The sequence below is a fragment of the Phocoena phocoena genome, chromosome 5 (assembly GCF_963924675.1).
Source record: "Phocoena phocoena chromosome 5, mPhoPho1.1, whole genome shotgun sequence".
Classification (NCBI taxonomy): Eukaryota; Metazoa; Chordata; class Mammalia; order Artiodactyla; family Phocoenidae; genus Phocoena; species Phocoena phocoena.
In genome coordinates this window covers 46347017-46368540 of record NC_089223.1, presented here as the reverse complement: position 1 = coordinate 46368540, position 21524 = coordinate 46347017, and the positions used below count along the sequence as shown (strand labels likewise).

Here is a 21524-nt window from a genome sequence, read left to right as displayed (position 1 = left end):
TTAATTTAGGCTCAATTTGCAGATGAAGGCCCATCATGGTCAGAGTCTCCACCTCTGGAAGGAAAGGGGTGGGACAGCAGTCTCCAAGGTCACTTCCAGGTCTAATGTTTTCCTTTTCTAGAGAAGAGAAAAGTCAAGTTCTTTCTGGGAGGGAGTAAAAGCACGAGGTTTCACTCCATCATTCCCTGGACTCAATCTAGTCTTTAACAAAAAGTCAAAGCAGAAGTTAAGGTGGAGGGGACTTCAAATATGGTGCAACAATGAATGTAAGCTGGCAGAACAGGGCCCTTCCACACTTTCAAAAAGCCCTCCTTCCATGTCTCTCCCCACAAACAATAACCGTAATGACCCAGGAGCAACTGCAAATAGGTCCTATAAATGGTAAATATTGCCTGAATTCTTCCTATGAAACAATAAAAGCCTTGTCTTAGAACTGTAATCACAAACCCTTCAAAAGTTTATCAATGTGGCCACCAATACAATGCTAAGTTGAAAAAGGATATAAAACTGTATCTACCGTATGGTCTCAACTATGTAATATCAAAACCAGAAAAATACTGAGGCAACATAAGCAGATTTCAATTGCACTTTTCTCTGAGGGATGGGCTTGCTTATCAAGCAGTTCACTTTTTAAATACTATTTTTAATCTCCTGAGTTCTATAAAGAGCATGTTACTTTTACAAAATGTGAAACATCAAATTATTTTTTACAAAGTTGTTTTGGAAAAAAAATTTTACAACATATTGCTGAGGAAAATAAAGCAAGTTAAAAACAATTTATCAGGGGCTTCCCTGGTGGCTCAGTGGTTAAGAATCCACCTGCCAGTGCAGGGGACACAGGTTCGAGCCCTGGTCCGGGAAGATCCCACATGCCGTGGAGCAACTAAGCCCGTGTGCCACAACTTCTGAGCCTCCGCTCTGGAGCCCGTGAGCCACAACTACTGAAGCCGGTGCACCTAGAGCCCGTGTTCCACAACAAGAGAGGCCACTGCAATGAGAGGCCCGCGCACCGCAATGAAGAGTAGCCCCCTCTCACTGCCACTAGAGAAAGCCCATGCAGCAAATAAGACCCAACACAGCCAAAAATAAACTAATTAATTAATTAAAAAAACCCCAATTTATCAGTCTGCCTCAGGTTTTGTGAGAAGTCACTCGGACTTTCCCTTTCCTTGCTAATCTTTGTTACTAAATCTTCTACAAAGAACAAATATTTTTAGGGAAGAGAGAAAAATCATGAAACTTTAACAACTGTTGCTGTTAACAATGGAAGCCAGCCGATCATGAATTTGAGGGGGAAAACTGCAAGTTTCCCCTCAAAACTGGGTGAAAGAGAGAAGGGAAATTGAGGAGATATAACTACAGTAAATGTGATATGTGATTCAGAAAAGAATTTATCACAGGCATCTTAAATAGTGGATGTTTTATGAGCGTTCAGAATATGCTTTACAGAACTTCAATTTATGCCTAACAATTAGGGATAACATTTCTGTGGGTACACTGTGAAAGAAATATTTCTCAAGAGAAGCTCCTCTTGTTTGAACTAAGACAGGAACCAGAAAGTAGAAAAGACTCTATGCTATGATGAAGGATAAGGCACCCACGTATCACTGCAATTAATGGGCATGTATCACATTTTATTTAATCATTTCTCAAGCACCCCACACTCTTTTTTATTCTTTTTCTCCTCAACTAATGAACGGTAAACTAATTACCTTTGTATTTTGTTTCTTACATAACCAGCTTCCCAGAAAGAAGTTTCACCCAAATAATGTTCTTGACAAGGGAAATTTCTTTCTGTCGTTTTCAAATCTCAGACACAGGAAGATTCATGTAAACATATAAACAGAAATTTTCTGAGGACAAACAGGTTTTTAAAAATCACCTTGGGCTTCCTTGGTGGCACAGTGGTTGAGAGTCCGCCTGCCGATGCAGGGGACGTGGGTTCGTGCCCCGGTCTGGGAAGATCCCACATGCTGCGGAGCGGCTGGGCCCAGTGAGCCATGGCCGCTAAGCCTATGCGTCCGGAGTCTGTGCTCCGCAACGGGAGAGGCCACAGCGGTGAGAGGCCCGCGTACCGCAAAAAAAAAAAAAAAAAAAAAAAAAATCACCTTTGCCCCTTTCTCACATCTTAAATTACACATAGCTACAATCGCAGAAGTAGGAAGTTCCCCAAGCTTCCACAGGTAAAACGTACCTGTGGCTCCCTCCCAGGACTTACCTCATTGATATACATCACTGGGAAAACCAGGGTTCTAATATTTCCCGTTTCACTACAAACACAAAAAAAGAGACTATTTTATAGACATCCTCATTAGGATGGCACGCTGGCCTGGCGAGACAAGTTTATATGAGAATGCCAGCCCAGTTATTTCATTAAACTACCTGGAATTTATGCAGACCTCTTATTATATCTGCAAACACCTAATAATCAGCAGTTAGATCACAAACAGTCTAGCAATTCAAAGTGTTGCATATTTATGTAAAGTGTGTTTAACCAAAACACAAGATGCCAAAAGTAAATTCATCAAAATGATTACCATACTCCCAAGAGTTATTGGAGGGGAGGTTCCAGCAGAACAATGCTGTCATTCCTCAGAATGTTTTATAATCAGGCTACTCAGTAATGTCTTTACAAGAGCCTGGAGCAATCACTTACTGAGCATTTACTATGCACCAGCTCTGTACCAGGTGTCCTGGGAACATTACCTCACTTAATTCTCATGGTAGTCCCAATGCAGTAGGTATTACTGTCCCAGGTTTAAGACAAGGAGATGGTGGCTCGGAGTAATTTGCCCAGGACCACCATGAGGAAGTGGTGGAGCTAGGATTGGAATTCCACTTTGATTCTAAGGCTCTAGATTGTAACTACTAAATTATACTCCCTCAGAAATACACGCACAAAATGCATCACATTTGCTTTCTAGAAAGATCCCAAACACATGTGCTTAATTAAACCTGGCAAATTTTATGGGGGGAGCCAACCAAGTTTGAATGATAGATAGGCAGACAGAAAGATTAGATAAATATAGATATATTATAGATATGCATTACAGTTTTGCATTCTGCTTTTTCATTCAACATTGAATGAAATCATTTTCTCAATTTCCACTGGAAAGTCTGAGCAGGAGATTACACTCGAGAATCCTAATTAAGTAGAAGGAGTGTGGGTACACTGGACTGCAGAGAGTATTTAACCATCCACGGGAGGGTTTGTGGCTGGCCTGGGTGGGAGCAGTGGAAAGAAAGGGAGGGAGGGAGGCAGCCAGAATCCTGGTGAGGGAAATGCTTAGCAGAGTGGGTAAGAGCAGACTCTGGGCCTCAGTTTCCTCATCTGTAAAAGGGGGTAATACAGGGTTATTGTGAGGAACAAATGAGTTAATGTGGGTAAACTACTTAGAATAATGGCTGATCCATGGAAAACATTCTATAAGTGTTTGGTTAAGTAAAATAATTAACTTCCAAGACCAAGGCTGCCCATGACAATGCTGATCGTGCCTCATCCCTGAAGGGCAGGGTGAACAGACTTAGAAGTGGGCTGTACCCCTCTCGACATCAACCCCACCAGAAAGTCAATGTAGCAAAACCACCCTCTGCCTCTGCAGAAACAAGCAAAACTTACATAAAGTCATCTAATTTTTTGACATAAACGTTGATTTGGAACCTCTTGGCTGCTCTTAGGATAATTCCCGTCAACTGTGAATCAGAGAAGTAGAAAGAAAACGTTAGGATTTATTAAAACCACACACACAGTTTTTGTCGATAGAGCACCGTTGCTGGGTGGTTCTGATAAACAGGGCGGCCACTGCCACATTTGCTAGGCAGAGTGGGATGAGGGAAAACTGTTCCCCAGGACAGAATGAGAATTGTGGATTGTGTTAGGTGCCTGGTAGACCAATGTTTCTCACACTTTACTATGCATGCGAGTCCTTGGGCACCTTATTAAAATGCAGATTCTGATTTGGTGAGTCTGGGGTGGGGCCTGAGATTGGGCAGGATGCTGTCACTTTGAATAGCAAAGCCGTAGAGGACCCGGGCAGGAAGGAGATCCGGCAGATACCCTGTCGGCTCTGGGTTTCCAGGTGGAGGGCCAGAGTGCTACAAGGAGGACATGGTGACAGCCAGAGAATGGTGCCCACGTGTGGCCAGGCCCACCCAACAGAGCCCGGAGGACAGATGCAGCATTGTCCTCCCATGGCCACGCCATCTTCTGCACCAAACGGGGGGGGGGGGGGGGGGGGGTTGTGCCTCACCCTGGTGACAAGCGGTTTGGCTACTGAAAAGGAACTGACTGATGGCTAAGAGAGAAAAGGGAGAAAACCACACCTGACCTTATTCACAAAACGATAGGAGCACCGATTTCTCAAATATAAATGCAATGAGTGTAGCTAAGGGTGAAATGCCCATAAGTCGCTGTGCTCAAAGAATGTGCTGGCTCTTCTGTGACTGTTTCATGCATGTGCTCAAAATCCCAAGAATGAAGATATCTCACCTTTAATTCAGTCCCTACAGTGAAAGGTTCTCACATGGTGAAATGATACATCCTCTCAACATGGTTTTTAGGTTTTCTCCTCTATGAATACGGGATTAGAGTATGTATATATTTGATGCTTTTTAAATTAATGATGTCATATAATAACTCTCAAAAGCACCTGTATAAAGAGTTTTGCCAAAAGTGACTGAAGCTAATCTATATACATTTAGATTTCAACCAAAACGTTCCTGGCAGCGAGTAAGCAGAGGAATGTCTTCACCCTGCTCATCTGTGGCCCAGTGAGAGGAATGTGTGTATGTTCAGGTCCAGTCTTTTTTTTTTTTTTTTTTTTGTGCTGTACGCGGGCCTCTCACTGCCCTGGCCTCTCCTATTGCGGAGCACAGGCTCCGGACGTGCAGGCCCAGCGGCCATGGCCCACGGGCCCAGCCGCTCCGCGGCATGTGGGATCCTCCCGGACCGGGGCACGAACCTGCGTGCCCTGCATCGGCAGGCGAACCCTCAACCACTGCGCCACCAGGGAAGCCCCAGGTCCAGTCTTTTAGCAACAGAAGACTGACCAGGTTACCTGGGTCCGATTCCAGTTGTTTCCAATGATGGGACTTTCACTGTTGCTTTTTTATTAAGGTGGGTTTGCCGATATTTCTGCGTATTAGCTCAATACAACTCGGCCTTCTGATTACAGGGCTGTGAGACTCTGCATCACATCACACTGAGCTGCGCTCCCTCCACTTGAATATGTGAATGGAAGGAAGACAATACACTTCTCAAGAGTACCTAGGGCTAAGCTGGTGAACACCGTATAGACAGAATAAAATGTATGTTTTTTAACCAAGAAGACGTGTGTACTCACAGGATTAATGTCCACAAATGTCTCATGATAGTTCTTATTGGGGTGCATGCCTTCTATGGCAGAAACAAACTTCTCATCTGCTTGGTAGAAGTGTGGGAAAGACATAATAATAGGTGCACCTGCATTTTGAGGAAAACAGAAATGAATGGTGAGGTTCTTAAAAGTCTAAGATGAATATAAACTTCCTGACCACAAATCCAGTTCCTCAGTAGGGGGAAAGCTATACACAGAAAAGCTGGGTTGGGGAGAGGGGCAGGCTAAAAGTATATTCTACATCTCTTAGCTAGGGATTTATACTTCATCGTCTGACATCTCATTTACCCCTACATTATTTTATATCATAATATGAAGTCCTGGCTTCATATCATGAAGCCAGGCTAAATGAAGTCCTGGCTAAATCATTTATTCTTCAACAAACATTTGCTGAACCTATAATAGACAAATGCTTTACACACATTATTTTAATTAACGCTCCCAGCAGTCCTATGAAGTTAGAACTATTTCCTTCCTTTGGCATTTGAGGAAAGGGAGGTTCAGAGAAGTTATAAAATTTCCCCAAGCTTTCAGGTGATGGAGGCAGAATTCTGATCAAATAAGGGACGACTCATTTTAAAGCACTCGTTTCAACTGCAATTCTCTACCAGTACATAGACTCTTTTCCCCCTTATTTTCCTGCTTTCCTGTTTACGTTTTACCCAAAATAGGCATCTTGCGGCATCTTAGTTCCCCGACCAGGGATTGAACCCCAGCCCTCAGCAGTGAACGTGCGGAGCCCTAACCACTGGACCGCCAGGGAATTCCCAATGCAGAATTTTTTTAAGACTTTGCCTGGTCCTGCCATCTGCAGCCTCTTGACTAGATCAAGGTCTGCCCACAGGAAGACACTGGTTTTTTTAAAAAAAAATTTTCCTATTCATTTTAAGGAACCAATAGAGAAGTAAGTTATTAAAGGAAACCTATTCTATTGATAGATTTTGCTCTTGAAAAGAGGAGAGGGACTCAATAACTGCTGTCAGGAAAATACATTTTGGGAGAAATTAGCTTAACGGCAAGTAGTTTAAGTCTGCTCACATATCCTCCAACCCATGGCTCGGACACCTCACTTGTCACACACACAGTTCTGCTCTCTGCTGCTACACAGTTTCACGAAGACACGATTTCCTTCTTTGTGACCTACACTGACCTTTATTTATTTATTTTTTTGGCTGCACCACGTGGCTTGTGAGATCTTAGCTCCCTGACCAGGGATGGAACCCAGGCCCTCAGCAGTGAGTGGACCGCCAGGGAATTTCCTACACTGACCTTTAAAATGTATTTTTAAAGATCTGTTAAGGACTTAATAAGGGCCAGACACTGTCCTGAGTGTTTTACATACATTATCTCTAACCTTCACACAACCCTCCAAGGAAGTTATAATCACCCCCCATTTTACAGATGAGAAAACTGCTGTCTGGAACCCTCCTTCAGCAACGTGGCCAATTTGCTAACAAACGGAAGTCAATCCCAGATCCTCCTGACTCCAGAACGCTCACTCATCCCACCAGCCAGAATGTTCCCCTGGGGAATGCAAAACACTTGAGGATAGTCCTGAAGGGTAATATTTCAGTCCACATCTGGGAACACAGAACAGGCAAGAGGAAAAGGATTATAGCAAGAGGTATGACTGTTGCAAAGTAGAATCCTTCTGTTGGTTCTGACATCAACTTCTTGAGGAAGCAGACTGTTAACAAAACAACAAGAAAAATGTGTCTACATGTGTGCCTTGAACCACAGAAACATGGGCTGATAGGGCAGGTGCCATTTCAGGACCATCCCCCAGTGAGCCAGCAGGAGAGGTCTGATCTCTAGGTCAGGGGTGTGTGTTCCCCAGAACAGCGGTTCCCAATCTCGCAGGTACCACCTTCATGAGAATCACCTGAAGTTCATTAAAACTACAGATTCTGGGGTGCTAGCAGGTGGGCCCTGGGACAGATGTTTTAATGATTCTCCAGACAGTTCTGAGGTCAGGCTTGGGAGCCATGACCCCATCAGACAAGGAAAGGGAGGGTTATCCCAAAAGGAGCTTTTCAAACCAAATGGACAAGGGGGCAAAAGTTAGCACATGATTCAGGAAAAAAGTACAACTTTAATCAAGAGAAAGGAGTTACAGAGTTTCTCAAGAGAAACTTTAAACAAGAATTGTAGCCTCAGAAAGATCGCAGTACAAATATGAGAAGACCCTAAGTTCTAGCAGGAACTTGCTCAGAGGTAAGGATTTTATAAAAATCCCGTTCCTTCTCTGAGCCCTGGTTTCCACAGTTATGAACAGAGGCTACTGGCTGTCAATCTGGCAAGGCTATTGTGAATATTATGCAGCATATGACTGCAAAAACTAGTCCTCGTGATGAAAAAAATGCTGCACCCCTGATCATTCCACCTCATTCACGGAAAGGAGCACATTAGCTCAGACATTAAGAAACACTGGCCCTGGACCAGTTTCAAGAAAAAAGAGAAACAAACTCTTAAACTACTGCCCAGGAAAAACATAACATGGCAATCTAGGAATAAAAAGCATTACAGGGAAGCCAATGCTTTTTTTTAAAAAAAAACTATGCTATAGCCATGTTACAAAACTTTTTTTTTTAAATTGCAGTTGATTTACAATGCTGTGTTCGTTTCTGGTGTACAACAAAGTGATTCAGTTATATATATATATATATATATATATATATATATATATATATCTTTTTTCAGATTTTCTTCCTTTATAGGTTATTACAAGATACTGAATATAGCTCCCTGTGCTATACAGTAGGACCTTGTTCTATTTTACTTTATATATAGTAATTTGTATCTGCTAATCCCAAACTCCTAATTTCTGCCCTCTGCTTTCGCCCTTGGTAACCATAAGTCTGTTTTCTATGTCTGTGAGTTTGTTTCTGACAAAATGTTATTCTTTTTTCGGTACACAGGCCTCTCACTGTTGTGGCCTCTCCCATTGCGGAGCACAGGCTCCGGACGCACAGGCTCAGCGGCCATGGCTCACGGGCCCAGCCGCTCCGCGGCATGTGGGATCTTCCCGGACCGGGGCACGAACCCATGTCCCCTGCATCGGCAGGCGGACTCTCAACCACTGCGCCACCAGGGAAGCCCCAAAATGTTATTCTTGAAAGGTCAAAATCGCTCTTTCTATTGGGCTGACAACATTCTCTGTTGAAGAACACCAATCCTGCATCCAGACCCTCCTGCCCATGTCCCCTCTCTGAGTTCTTACCATTCTTGCAGACGCTGACATTCAAAACTCCTGAGCCCAGGCAGTTTCCTTTAGGTATACAGAAGCCAGCGTTGTCTGAGGTATTGGCTAATATTTCTGCAGGCACCTTAAACCTCAAGGCAGGCAGTCCCTGCACGCTCTCAAAGTCACTGAAAGTTATATATATTGACCTGTTAGGAGGTAAGAATAAAAAGTCAATGTGAGCTCCCATCAGCATGATCTGCCCGTACCAGTGAGTTAGCCAACCGTTCTTGGGTATAACGTGGCTAAAAGCTTACAGGATAAGTGGAAAACGAAGAGGCAAAAGAAAGCTTGAAAGGAGCTCAACCCATTGAATGTGTAATAAAGTAGGAGACAGATTATAATGAAAGATGTTTAAGAGGCAGCAGCTATGCTAACATCTTAACAAGGCTTAGAAAAAAAACATAACGTGTGGTAGAAAATCAAGAAAATGAGTTAGAATGGATATTTGTGCTGAAAGAAATGAGTCGCCTAGACTAGCATGGACACATGCCAGGGTGAGGCAGAGGCAAAGCAAAAGCCGAAGAGTTGGCAAAGGGTGTGGCCTGGTAGATTCTGCAGGCCTGGAAAAGTGCCCCATTAGACAGATACTTGATTAGAATATATACTTTTTTTTGGGGGGGCGGGTACGCGGGCCTCTCACTGTTGTGGCCTCTCCCGTTCCGGAGCACAGGCTCCGGATGCGCAGGCTCAGCGGCCATGGCTCACGGGCCCAGCCGCTCCGCGGCATGTGGGATCCTCCCGGACCGGGGCACGAACCCGTGTCCCCTGCATCGGCAGGCGGAATCTCAACCACCGCGCCACCAGGGAAGGCCTAGAATATATACTTTGATACCCATTTCCCCCAAATAACAATAGTTTCCGTATTTTGCCTAGGTTGCTTATTTCGATGGTGTTCAACATCATTCTGCCTTCAGTGGTTACAGCGTTTCAAACAGCGGTCCCTTATGATACCAACCACCCTTCTATGTGCACAGCACCTGAGTGACAGCCAAGGCACTTTTCACATACACTGTGGTAACTGATCCTTCAGCCCTGCATCTGAAGGCATCTGAAGGCTGAGGGCAACTGCTTTGGGGGCCTCACTTTTTCATCTCTGAAGCACAGGGGGCACACATCTCTCCCTGGGTTGTGACTTACAGGAGTTGCCTTCCACTGCACATCCCACCCCATAGCATTTTTTCATGAAAATTTTAAGCAAACAGAAAAACAGAGAAAATACTATAGTAAGTACCTTTTATAACAAATACCACTTAGATACATAAAATGTATATTTACGGATACAACTGGAGCTCTCTGCGTAACACTCCTGATTGTAGTCCTCTGCATCCCCAGAGGTAACCGCTATCCTGAATTTGGGGTTTATCATTCCCATGCAGGTCTTTATACTTTCACCTATGTGGATATTCATAAACAACTTGTGGCACTGTCTGTTATTTCTAAATGTTATATAAACAGTATACCATACTCTCTTTTACAATTTGCTTCTTCCTTCATTATATTTTTAAGATTTATTGCATTAATGTACATGGCTCTGGTTATTATATTTTACTGTTTGTTTGTTTTTTTGCAGTACATGGGCCTCTCACTGTTGTGGCCCCTCCCGTTGCAGAGCACAGGCTCCGGACGCACAGGGTCAGTGGCCATGGCTCACGGGCCCAGCCGCTCCGCGGCATGTGGGATCTTCCCGGACTGGGGCACGAACCCGTGTCCCCTGCATCGGCAGGCGGACTCTCAACCACTGCGCCACCAGGGAAGCCCCTATATTTTACTTTTAATATGATATTCTATCAAACAAATACCCCATTATTTATTTATTTTTAAACTTTTTGTTTGTTTGGTTTAATTTTTGGCTGCGATGGGTCTTCGTTGCTGCACACAGGCTTTCTTCCAATTGCGGTGAGCTGGGGCTGCTCTTCATTGCGTTGCATGGGCTTCTCATTGTGGTGGCTTCTCTTGTTGCGGAGCACGGGCTCTAGTGCGCGGGCTTCAGTAGTTGCAGCACGTGGGCTCAGTAGCTGTGGCTCGCGGCTATAGAGCCCAGGCTCAGTAGTTGTGGCGCACGGGCTTAGTTGTGCCGTGGCATGTGGGATCTTCCTGGACCAGGGCTCAAACCCATGTCCCCTGCACTGGCAGGCAGAATCCTAACCACTGTGCCACCAGGGAAGCCTCATTATTTATTTATATTTTCCTTTTCACAGGCACTTAGATTTCTTTGGATGGAAGAAATTTTCATATATTGAGATATGGGGAAGTTATTCTGGCTTACACATGATTTAATTTAAACTTTATGCTAATGGGAACAGCCTCTCTCATAGCCTGTCAAACACTCATTGTACATCTGCTTTAACCATTAAAGTAAAGAATGCTTTTAAAAATCAAAATGGAGTAATTGTGGGTCACATTCAGGATGGAGCCGGGTGGCCATTGTGGATGTGGTTTCAGACACATTCCTGCATCACTGTGAACATAAATTTTCTGAACTGCATCAAACTCAAGGACACCACTAGCCGTTCTCAAAACAGTATCTGCTCGCAGTGGCCAGCGCAACCTTATGGTCTCAAGGTCTCCCCTTGTAACTATGCAACCATTTCAGATCCCAACCAATCCTTGCTTAACAAGCACTCTTACTTCTTGCCAGCTCCAGTTATAATTCTTGATAAACACTCACGTAACTAACTGCAACCTTGAGGTTTTTGCCTTTGTACGTCTCCCCCATTTTGTAGTCTGATAAAGCACAATTCAAGTGCTCCTTGAATCAGTGTCTCCTAGGCTACAGTCCTCAGTTTGGCTCAAATAAAACTCTTTTCTATTCCTGTTATAGATTCTTTATTATTTCCGTTGACACTTCCAATTTTTCCTAACTACAATCCATGCTGCAGTGAACTTTTCTGTATAAATCTCCTTCATGTATGTACACGAGTTCTTCAGGTCAGGGAACCTTCATAGGAGAGAAGTGCGGAATCATGGGGTTTGCACGTCTTTGGCTTTACTAAGCATTGCCAAGTGGCTCTTCAGAAGTAGTGGTACCAAACAAGAATGAGTTTCCTCTGTGCCGTATCTTTAATGAGCCTCCTACTACCCTCTGAAGTTTCTTTGTCTCACCCATTGCGCTCAAACATATTTTCTCTTCCTTCAGTCCTTTCACAAATATTGACTGAAGGGAGCAGCTGGATGGAAGGTGACTGAGATATTCCACGTGAAAGCTGGAAAGGGTCTGCACCATAGCACAGAGAGCAGGGATGGAGTGAAAGGAGAGCTCTTTCTGAGGAGGATGGATCCCACTTGGTGACTGATTCAGTGCAAGGGAAGAGGGAGATTTATAGTGATTCTGGAAGGGCTGACTGAGGAGGTGCTCAGTTGTGTGAGATATGAAAGCCAGAAGAACAGCTGACCTTGAGAATATTGACTCCATAGCATCAAAGGCAACTAGATTAATTCTTTTTTTTTTTTTTTTTCGGTACGCAGGCCTCTCACTGTTGTGGTCTCTCCCGTTGCAAAGCACAGGCTCTGGACGCGCAGGCTCAGCGGCCATGGCTCACGGGCCCAGCCGCTCCGCGGCATGTGGGATCTTCCCGGACCGGGGCACGAACCTGTGTCCCCTGCATCAGCAGGCAGACTCTCAACCACTGTGCCACCTGGGAAGCCCCAACTAGATTACTTCTGATGGAGGAGAAGTCTCACAAAAAGCCTTGCAGGAGTGAGTGGGAGAGGAAAGGGAGGCTGTGTGATCAGCCTCTCAGCTGAGCAGTTTTAGGGTGAAGGGCGGGAGAAGCAGCAGGGATGATGGGGAGCTGGGAATCAGGTCACAAAGCAGGAGGCCTTCCTGCCACAGAGGGGACTTCCTCATGCGGGTCTGGACAGAAATAGCAGGTGGGAGCCAGGGAGAGGTTGCGGGCCACATGCGAGCAGATGGGATCAACGGGAAGGTTAGAGCTCAGCAAAGACCTATGAACTCTGAAATACGGACTGCAGTATGCTTTCTTTACCTTCTATGGAGCGACCACCTGTTGACCGGAAGAAGACCAGGGCAAATTTCACACCTGACAGAGCATACCATAATAACAAAGAGCTAACATTTAATGTTATTGACAGTGTGACAGGCCCTGGGCTGAGTATTTTATTAAAGTAACTTGTTTGTCCTCAAAACAACTCCCAAGGTAGGCAACTCTTTCTATCCTTATTTCACAAACGAGGAAAGTTAGGCACAGAGTGGTTAAATAATGTTCCCAGGGTCACACAGCTGTAAGTGGTGGAGCTGGTATTCAAACCAACACAGCCGGGCTCTGGAGTTAGTGCTGTGAACCACTGCACTTCGCTGTTTCTCAATATGCCATCATCGTTGATCACTCACTAAGCATACATATCCTCACCGAATAAGTGCAACTATATATAATTCCTCACATTTTGGGTGGTCTTACAGTCAAAGAACTTATTTTTCAGGTTCTTACCTGCAAAAATCAGATGGGAAGACATAAAGGACTTCGTCTTTGGTGATTAATGGGTGAAAAGAATCTCCGTCTGTTCCGTTGATCATATTGCACTCGTCTGCTGTCCACCAGTCAAGTGACCTGTCATTGGGAGACAAGAAAGAGTCCAGAGGGTCACACTTGATTTTGGTCTTTTTTATTTTTTTTAATGGTCAGGACTTTTCAAGACTCAACTGGGAGCTGGCTACCCATAGAATCTTATTCACACGCAGACACAAGGGTGGTATTGGTTGGGGACTGGATCAAGAGGCGGAAAAGCAGGCCCCCGATCCCCAATCAATTCTGACAGAGGCAACAGCCAAAAATCCTTCTTCCCTTCCTCTAAGACAGAGTATCTCACGTACAGGTCTGGGAATATGCACTTACTTAAAGCAGTGATCCATTTGGCATTTACAGTAGCTTTGTTCACAGCCAGCCCGTGGACAGATGAGCCCTGGACAGATATTGCAGGGAGATAATATTTGTGACAGAGCATTAACTGTCTCCCCCTCCAAACAGCTAAGGGAGGATTTCTTTTGGGTCACAAGAAAGTTTAACCTTGAATCAACTTTATGCTCACTGAGAGCACAGTTGAGATGGTGGGTTTTTAAAAATTAATTCCTTGAAAAATGGTATAAAATGCAAAAGACAGGAAAGGACAGGCAATAAATAGTAATTCTTCTAACTTCTGGTCAAGGTGGCCTTCCAAGTTCGTGAATTGAGGACATCTTCCAGTGCAGTGGTTGACAGAACAAAAAAGAGAACATTTAAAAGGTCTATACCCTACTCAAACACAGAAGAACATCTCCCTAGACAACGAAAGGTGATAACTGCCAAGTTGTGAGTAGGGCTACAACTGCCGGCCCATTGGGCTGCAGGTCTGGAAGCCAGGAGAAAGATCTGCAAGTCTAGCTCCTGAGGTTAATGTTAAAGGTTAAAGTGGTCCAGCAAGGGTGTGAAACCAGGATCTGGGGGCAGGGATTTTCTGGTCAGCGAGAGAGGCTGAAGAAAGCAAAGCTGAGTTGCTGGGAGGCAGAAAGCCCCAGGCACAGCCTCACATCCAGAACCTGAGTCAAGCTGCCTGCTGACTCTTTGGCCAGATCTGTGATGAACCCTGGGTAATCGTGAGGTGGAGACCCACCGTGTGTACTGGTGTTGGGGTTCCTAGGTAGGCTACATGGAGGCAACTGCAAAAGTGTTACCTAGGGAGAGGTGAGAGGATGGATGGATGGTAGAATGGATGGATGGATAGATAGATAACAGACAGACTTCCCAAATAATTATTCTGCAAGTCAACATTTTTTTTAATGAAAGAAACTTATACTAAGAGATAGGCAACAAAATCAACAATAAGATGAATTCACCTGAGAAGAAATTAAAATAATTGAACAATCTGGCTAATAAATATGTTGTTTAGTATCCTCAAAGAGACAAATGGAAGAATAACATCTGTTAAAAAAGAATGGTAAATTATTAAAAACAAACAAAAAAGAATGAGATAAGAGTAGAGAGACCCAAAGAATGAAAAATAGAAACCTTCAGAATAAAAACAGAATAAAAAAGTTTTCTGAAAGAAAAACTCCATATAGGGATAAGCTCTAGACGGTAGGTAGCTGGAAAGAACTGGCTAACTGAAAGATCGCTCTAAGGAATTTATACAAATATAAACTCAGAAAGATTAAAAATTAAAGGATCAAGATACAGAGATATATCAAGAGGCGCCAATAAATATTTAATAGGAGTTTGTGGGAGGGTAGTGAGAATAGAGTGAATAACAGAGAAGCAATAATTTAAGAGATAATGGCTGAAAGTTTTCCAAAATTTAAGAAAGATACGAGACCTTGGATTGAAAGTATGCCCCAAGGGCCAAACAGAATAAATAAAATAAATTCAAATCTAGATATGTTGCAGTAAAACTGCAAAAGGCCAAAGAAGATAGATATCAAAAGCCAATGGAGTGGGCTTCCCTGGTGGCACAGTGGTTGAGAGTCCGTCTGCCGATGCAGGGGACACGGGTTCGTGCCCTGGTCCGGGAAGATCCCACATGCCGCGGAGCGGCTGGGCCCGTGAGTCATGGCCGCTGAGCCTGCGCGTCCGGAGCCTGTGCTCCGCAACGGGAAAGGCCACAGCAGTGAGAGGCCCGCGTACCGCAAAAAAAAAAAAAAAAAAAAAAAAAAAAAAGCCAATGGAGTAACATCTTCATAATTCTGAACTGTCAACCTAGAATTCTATACCCAGCTAAAACCATTAACAGCTGAAAGTGCAATAAAGATATTTTTAAATATGCAAAGTCTAAGAAAGTTTACCACCCACAGATCCTCACCGAAGGAACTACTAATAGAGTGTAACCTAGTAACCTAGTAACATTTTGAGCCTGATTAATTCTTTGTGGGGGACTGTTCCGTACACTGCAGGATGTTTAACAGCATCCCAGGTCTCTACCCAGTAGATGCCAGTAGCAACCTCCAGTTGTGACAACCAAAAATGTGTCCAGGCATCACCAAATGTCCTCTAGAGAGCGAAATTGCCCCTGTTTAAGAACGACGGTACTAATGACCTTCAGCAAGAAGAAAACTAAATCCAAGGGGAAGATGTGAGAAGGAAAAATAATAATAAATTAATAAAATATGTTGGTATATTTAATTATTCACTATAAAAATAATGAGATTTTACTTATATTTGGCTTCCGAAGAAGGTGAAACAAGTTGTAGACGAGAATAGCATAGAAGGTGTGGGTGTTAAGAAATGGGTAAAGTTATTGTCTCATTTGAAGAAGAGAGATAATAGATAGCTTTAGATTCTGTTAGAAAAAAAATTGTTAAAGACAATCAAAGGGTAGAATAGATATAACCCAGCTAAGGGTGAAAAATAATGTCGAAATGGGTCTCAATATATCAAATAATATATCATTATATCGTAAATGTATCAGTAATTACAACATGTATATAAAAGGATTAAACTCTCCTATTAAAAGGAGAAAGAAAATATGGAAAGAAAATAACAGATTGGGTTTGAAACAAAATCCAGCCATATCCTGTTTACAAGTAAATCTCCCTCCCAGCTCAGTACCCAGTCATCTAGTTAACCCTCCAAAGGCAACACTGTTGCCAGTTTCTCATGTTCTTTTAGGGTTCTTATATCCTTGGGAATGTGTGTGTGTGCACGCATGCGCTCCCTCATGCATGTGCAAATGTATGTGTATGTACCTGGATATGTGTGTTTTAAAAAATTTAAATAAACTTAAAATTTAAAAACAGTTTTTGCTTTACAGAAATGTTGTGCAGATAATATTCCACGCCAGTTTTTTTGCCTGTATTTCTGGGAAGCTGCGAAGTAAATTTAATGTTCAAGAACAAAATCCCTTTTACCATAGTTCCTGAAGAATTAACCTCCTTTTCTCTCGAAGATTCCTAATTTCTATGACTTAAAAAAGTCATTCTGCTTTATGTGTGGCTTTATTGCAAGCTGCCTCAGTCCCTATTTGGAGGTAGTTTGTTTATAAATTATAAACATTAAAAATATTTTGAAATGCTATAATGCTGAACTCAAATGTATTTCATCTTAAAAAAAATACACAAACAATGCAGAATCACTAAATTAAATTAAAAAAAAGAACCTCTCTCCTTCCCCCAAAACAAGCAGTGATTTGAGAAGTATTTGCGCTGCAGCTACATATCATTCAATGACTAAGCGGAAGAGCAAAACTTTTCATTGGCTTGCGATTCCCAATCTTGATTTACAAGATAATAATTTTACATATTTACACTATATTATTTATATTATAGGATATTTTACATAATTATAGATTTTTTTAATTTATAGGTTTTTCATCCAAAAAATGATAGTGCTAAACTTCTTTGAAATAAAGCAGAAGTGGATGTTCAATTAAAGGAAAATTGAAAAAATAATTACACCAATAAATCATTAGACTTACGTTTTTCCATTCCATTCCACAATCTTGCAAAAGTTAAGGTAATTGTCTTCTCCAGTTAGAAAAACATAGTCTCCATCATTAGTCCCATTTTTCTGAAAATAAGTGAATATGGTCATTTATAGTAACTGTGATGGTTCATTTCATGTGTTTACTTGGTTAGGCTATGGTGGCCAGCTGTTTGGTCAAACAATACTCTAGATGTTGCTGTATCTTGTAGATGTGATCAGTTCGGTTTCAGTAAAGGAGATTACTGTTGATAATGTGGGTGGGCTCATTCAATCAGTTGAAGCCTTTAAAAGCAAAGTTTGAGGTTTCCTGGAGAAAAAGGAGTTCTCTCCTCAAGACTGAAACAAAGAAATCCTGCCTGGGTTTCCAGCCTGCTGGCCTGTCCTATGGATTTCAGACTTGCCACTTGCCAGGACCCACAAGTGCATAAGACAATTCCTTAATATAAATTCCTGAACAGATATATAGATCTCCATTGATTGTGTCTTTCTAGACAACCCTAACTGATACGGTAACTAACACATTTAATCTGTATGAAACTGCCCTAGTTGGGCCTAATTGCCTCATGAGACTGAACCACAACTCGGGAATAGAGGAACTATTTTGTTAAATCCCATATTAGCCATATTATTACTTTATGGTTTTAAAAAGTATGAGCCCAATTAAATAATGGACAAAGGATTTGAAGAGACATTTCTCCAAAGAAAATATACAAATAGCCAATAAGTACATGAAAAGATGCTCAATATTGTCAGTTATTAGAAAAATGCAAATCAAAACCACAATGAGATACCACTTCATACCCATGAGGATGGCAATTTAAAAAAAAAAAGGAAAAGAACAATTGTTAGTGAAGATGTGGAGAAACTAGAGCCTTCCTGCATTGCTGGTAGGAATGTAAAATGTTGCAGTTGCTGTGGAATACAGTTTGGCAGTTCCTCAAAAAGTTAAACATAATGTTGCCAGATGACTCCAAAATTCTACTCCTATGGATATACCCAAGAGAATTCCGCTCCAAGGTTTATATCTAATGGTCATACAAAAACTTGTACACAAATGTCCATTTGCAGCATTATTCATAGTAGCCAGAAAGTAGAAATAAACCGAATATTCATCAACTGAAGAATGGATAAACAAAGTGTGGTATATCCATACAATGGAATATTACTCAGCCGTAAAAAGGAATGAAGTGCTGATACATGCTACAACATGGATGAATCTTCTAAACATTATACTAAATAAAAGAGGCGAGACACAAAAGATCATATATTATATGATTTCATATGAATTTCATTCCATTTATAGGGATGTCCAGAATAGGCAAATCCATAGAGATAGAAAGTAGATTTGTGGCTACCAGGAGCTGGTGGGAGGGGGAATGGAAATGACTGCTAACAAGTTGTGTTTTTTGGGGGGGGGGGAGGGGCTGATTAAAATGCTCTGGAATTGTAAAGTGCTGGTGGTTGCACACCCTTGTGAATATACTAAAAAACACTGAAGTGTACAATTTTAAATGGTGAATTTTATGTTAAGAGAATTATATCTCAATTAAAAAATAAAAAAGCATAAATCTAGGGCCAGGACCCAATTATACTTGAATAGAAAAAAAGTGGTATTAATATAATCCCATTTTTCAGTTAAAGTTTTCTTGAGCTGTATATTCTTTCCAAGTTACACTTCTTAATGGCACAGACAGACACACTGTACATTCTTACAAGTTCTTCATCTGGGATGGAGCTTTGATTTCTGGGAAATAGCATGGGTTACTCTGAAACATTTAAATGCTTAACCACTTAGTTTAGACCACATCTGAGTTAAATGGAGGACTTCAAGAAGCAACATACATGTATTTATTTTTTAGTATTTTGGTCTGCTTCTTTTCAGTCTTTTTTTCTACACAAAATTTGTTTATAGAACTAAGATATATTATATATAACACACATATAGTATCTGCTATACACAATTTTTATACATATATACAATTGTGTATACATATATACAATTTCTTTACTTATGTGTATAATATATTTCCTGTATTATCGAAAGTTCTTCCTAGGTACAACTTAATGACTCCATAATATTATGCGGAAATAATTTAACCATTTTCTTATTATGAATATTTAGTTTTTAATTGTTTTGCTACTATAAATAATGTATGAATATCTTTATGACTAAAAACTTTTTCCGTGCTTTTATTTTCTAAATAGACCACTAAAAGTGAAATTGCCAAATAAAATAACATGAACATTTTTTTTTTTTTTTGCGGTACGGGCCTCTCACTGCTGCGGCCTCTCCCGCTGCAGAGCACAGGCTCCGGACGCGCAGGCTCAGCGGCCATGGCTCACGGGCCCAGCCGCTCCGCGGCATGTGGGATCTTCCCAGCGGGGCACGAAGCCGTGTCCCCTGCATCGGCAGGCGGACTCTCAACCACTGCGCCACCAGGGAAGCCCAACATGAACATTTTTTAAACTTTTGAAACATAGTATCAAGTTGCTCAAGGTCAGCCAGTGGAAACAGCAAGATAAATCAGTTTACATTCCCCAAACGCCTTTTGTTAAACTTTGCTTATTGGATCAACAAAAAAGGGGTTTCTTATCTCTTTTGGCATTTCTGTATTCACACTCTTTTTTCATTCAGTCATTTTCCTTAAAAAAACATTCACACTTTTTGTGAATTCTTTTTTCAATTTTTTTGCCTACTTGGGTTCTTCTTTTTGTCACTTAACACTACTTCACCAACTATGTCAATATATCAACATGGTCCACATACATAATAGTCATGTTGTGTTGCACATATGAAATTTTACATGAGTTTAAGATATGAGAAAGGACTCCTCTTTAAGGGCAACAATATGAACATACGACAATTTAGAAGCAAATTCACATAAAAAAATGCTGAACCACCAAATTTTAAAAATGCTTGTGTTACTTCTTGAAGTTCTCCAATGAACTCAGATGTGGGTTAAGCTAAGTGGTTAGGCATTTAAATATTTCAGAGTATGTCCAAGAGTTCTCCCCAGCTGTTACTGGCCCAAGAGTCAGACACTGAATGTCAATGCTTCCCTGTTACTTGCTAGAACTTTTGTTACTTGAGAACAAGCAGGAATAAATAGGTTTTGTGTTATTGCAGTAGGGTTGTGGGTTGAATACAAGGAACATATTGGAGGTTGAGGTTGAGAAATGTTCTGAGAATAAGACAACATTCATACCGCTAGCGTAATACATGCATAATCCATCCTCCCAGTACAATTGGCTGGACTGGCTGACCTCTCAAGGATACACCATCGCTTTAGACATCCAAGAACCCACACTCACTGGGAGGTGCTTGAACACTCTTATGCCAAGGAAAACAGAGGTACTCTAAAATCAACGGGTAAAGATTTGCTGATTGGCTTTCCAGTATGCAAATAAGAGCACCTGATATCCAGCCAGGTCCCTTGTTCTCAGGAGCTCTGTGCCAACACTCTGTCTGTATTACCTCATCCTTCTCACTCATACACCCTGTCCCGCACCATTAATTGTTTGGCTGTTTCATCATTAAAGTCTTTGAAGGAAAAGTGTTCAACGGCCTTAACTAAGGTTTTTTTTTTTTCATCACAGTGTGTATTGGAGCAGGTGGAACGGGCACACAGGCCTAGGGGATCAGAGGGGAATGTGGCAGACGCCACTGGGATTAAGGAAAGATTTGAGGCCGAGCTCAGACGGGTACAGAGCAGGAGGTGCCAGTGAGGTGCAGAAGCCCGTGGTCTGTCCCGGTCTTGAATGAATGACGGCCCAAGTATGGACCTCTGTGCTGCTGGAGACAGAGTCAGGATTGGCCAGAGCAGATGAAAAACAGAACAAAAAACACCTTTGCCTTTTTACCAACAACACTAGAGACAGTTTATTTGGCTCCCAAATGGAAACATATACCAGTCATTCATATTAATTCAGGGTCTTTATTTTGAGCCGGTCATGGAGGGGAAAAAGAATAATGGTTCCTAAAATGTGTTGCAACTTATAGTTTGCAAAGCACTTTTGTGGACTCTCATTTGGCCATTCTAAGCAAACTTTGAAGTGTAGATACCTTTAGCCTCAAGTTATAAATGATGAAGCTGAGGTTCAGGAAAGTCCCATAGCTATTAAGCGAGAAAGTCAGAATGCAAATCCAGGCCCCCTGAGTCTAAGTCTCATGCTCTTTTCCTGCATGTGGGAAATCTACACCAGGTACTAATCTAACTGAGCAATGCCGGGGCTTTTCACTAACACGGCCTTGTAGAGCTACAGTGGTGCTTGCAAGGAGAGGCAGAGAGGGAAAAAATATAAAGTAAAACCACACATCCTTGCCACGGGAAAGCAAAAGTGCCAATTTTTAAATCTGTCTGTAAATGTGAGTTACATTTTTAACAGGTATTTAAGGATATTAGTTATATAAGTTTGATGAGGTCAGTGTAAAAACAAAAAGCAAGCTATACAATGAAAGTTATCAGATAAATACTGAGATATTAGGAACAGGATCTA

The 21524-nt window shown here is 42.0% G+C and overlaps 1 protein-coding gene across 2 annotated transcripts in view; it reads right to left on the bottom strand.

Annotated features, from left to right (window-relative positions):
* SCARB2 (scavenger receptor class B member 2) overlaps positions 1-21524 on the bottom strand; it is a 67809-nt gene that overhangs the window by 3008 nt on the left and 43277 nt on the right. The window contains exons 5-10 of one of the 2 annotated variants that reach the window (XM_065877854.1): positions 17020-17111; positions 13068-13187; positions 8596-8765; positions 5343-5461; positions 3620-3693; positions 2219-2270 (exon numbers count right to left, since the gene is read on the bottom strand). In XM_065877854.1, the coding sequence (XP_065733926.1) occupies positions 2219-2270; positions 3620-3693; positions 5343-5461; positions 8596-8765; positions 13068-13187; positions 17020-17111 (627 nt within the window). The remainder of the gene's footprint in view (positions 1-2218; positions 2271-3619; positions 3694-5342; positions 5462-8595; positions 8766-13067; positions 13188-17019; positions 17112-21524) is intronic. The other variant, XM_065877855.1, reaches the window with a different exon arrangement.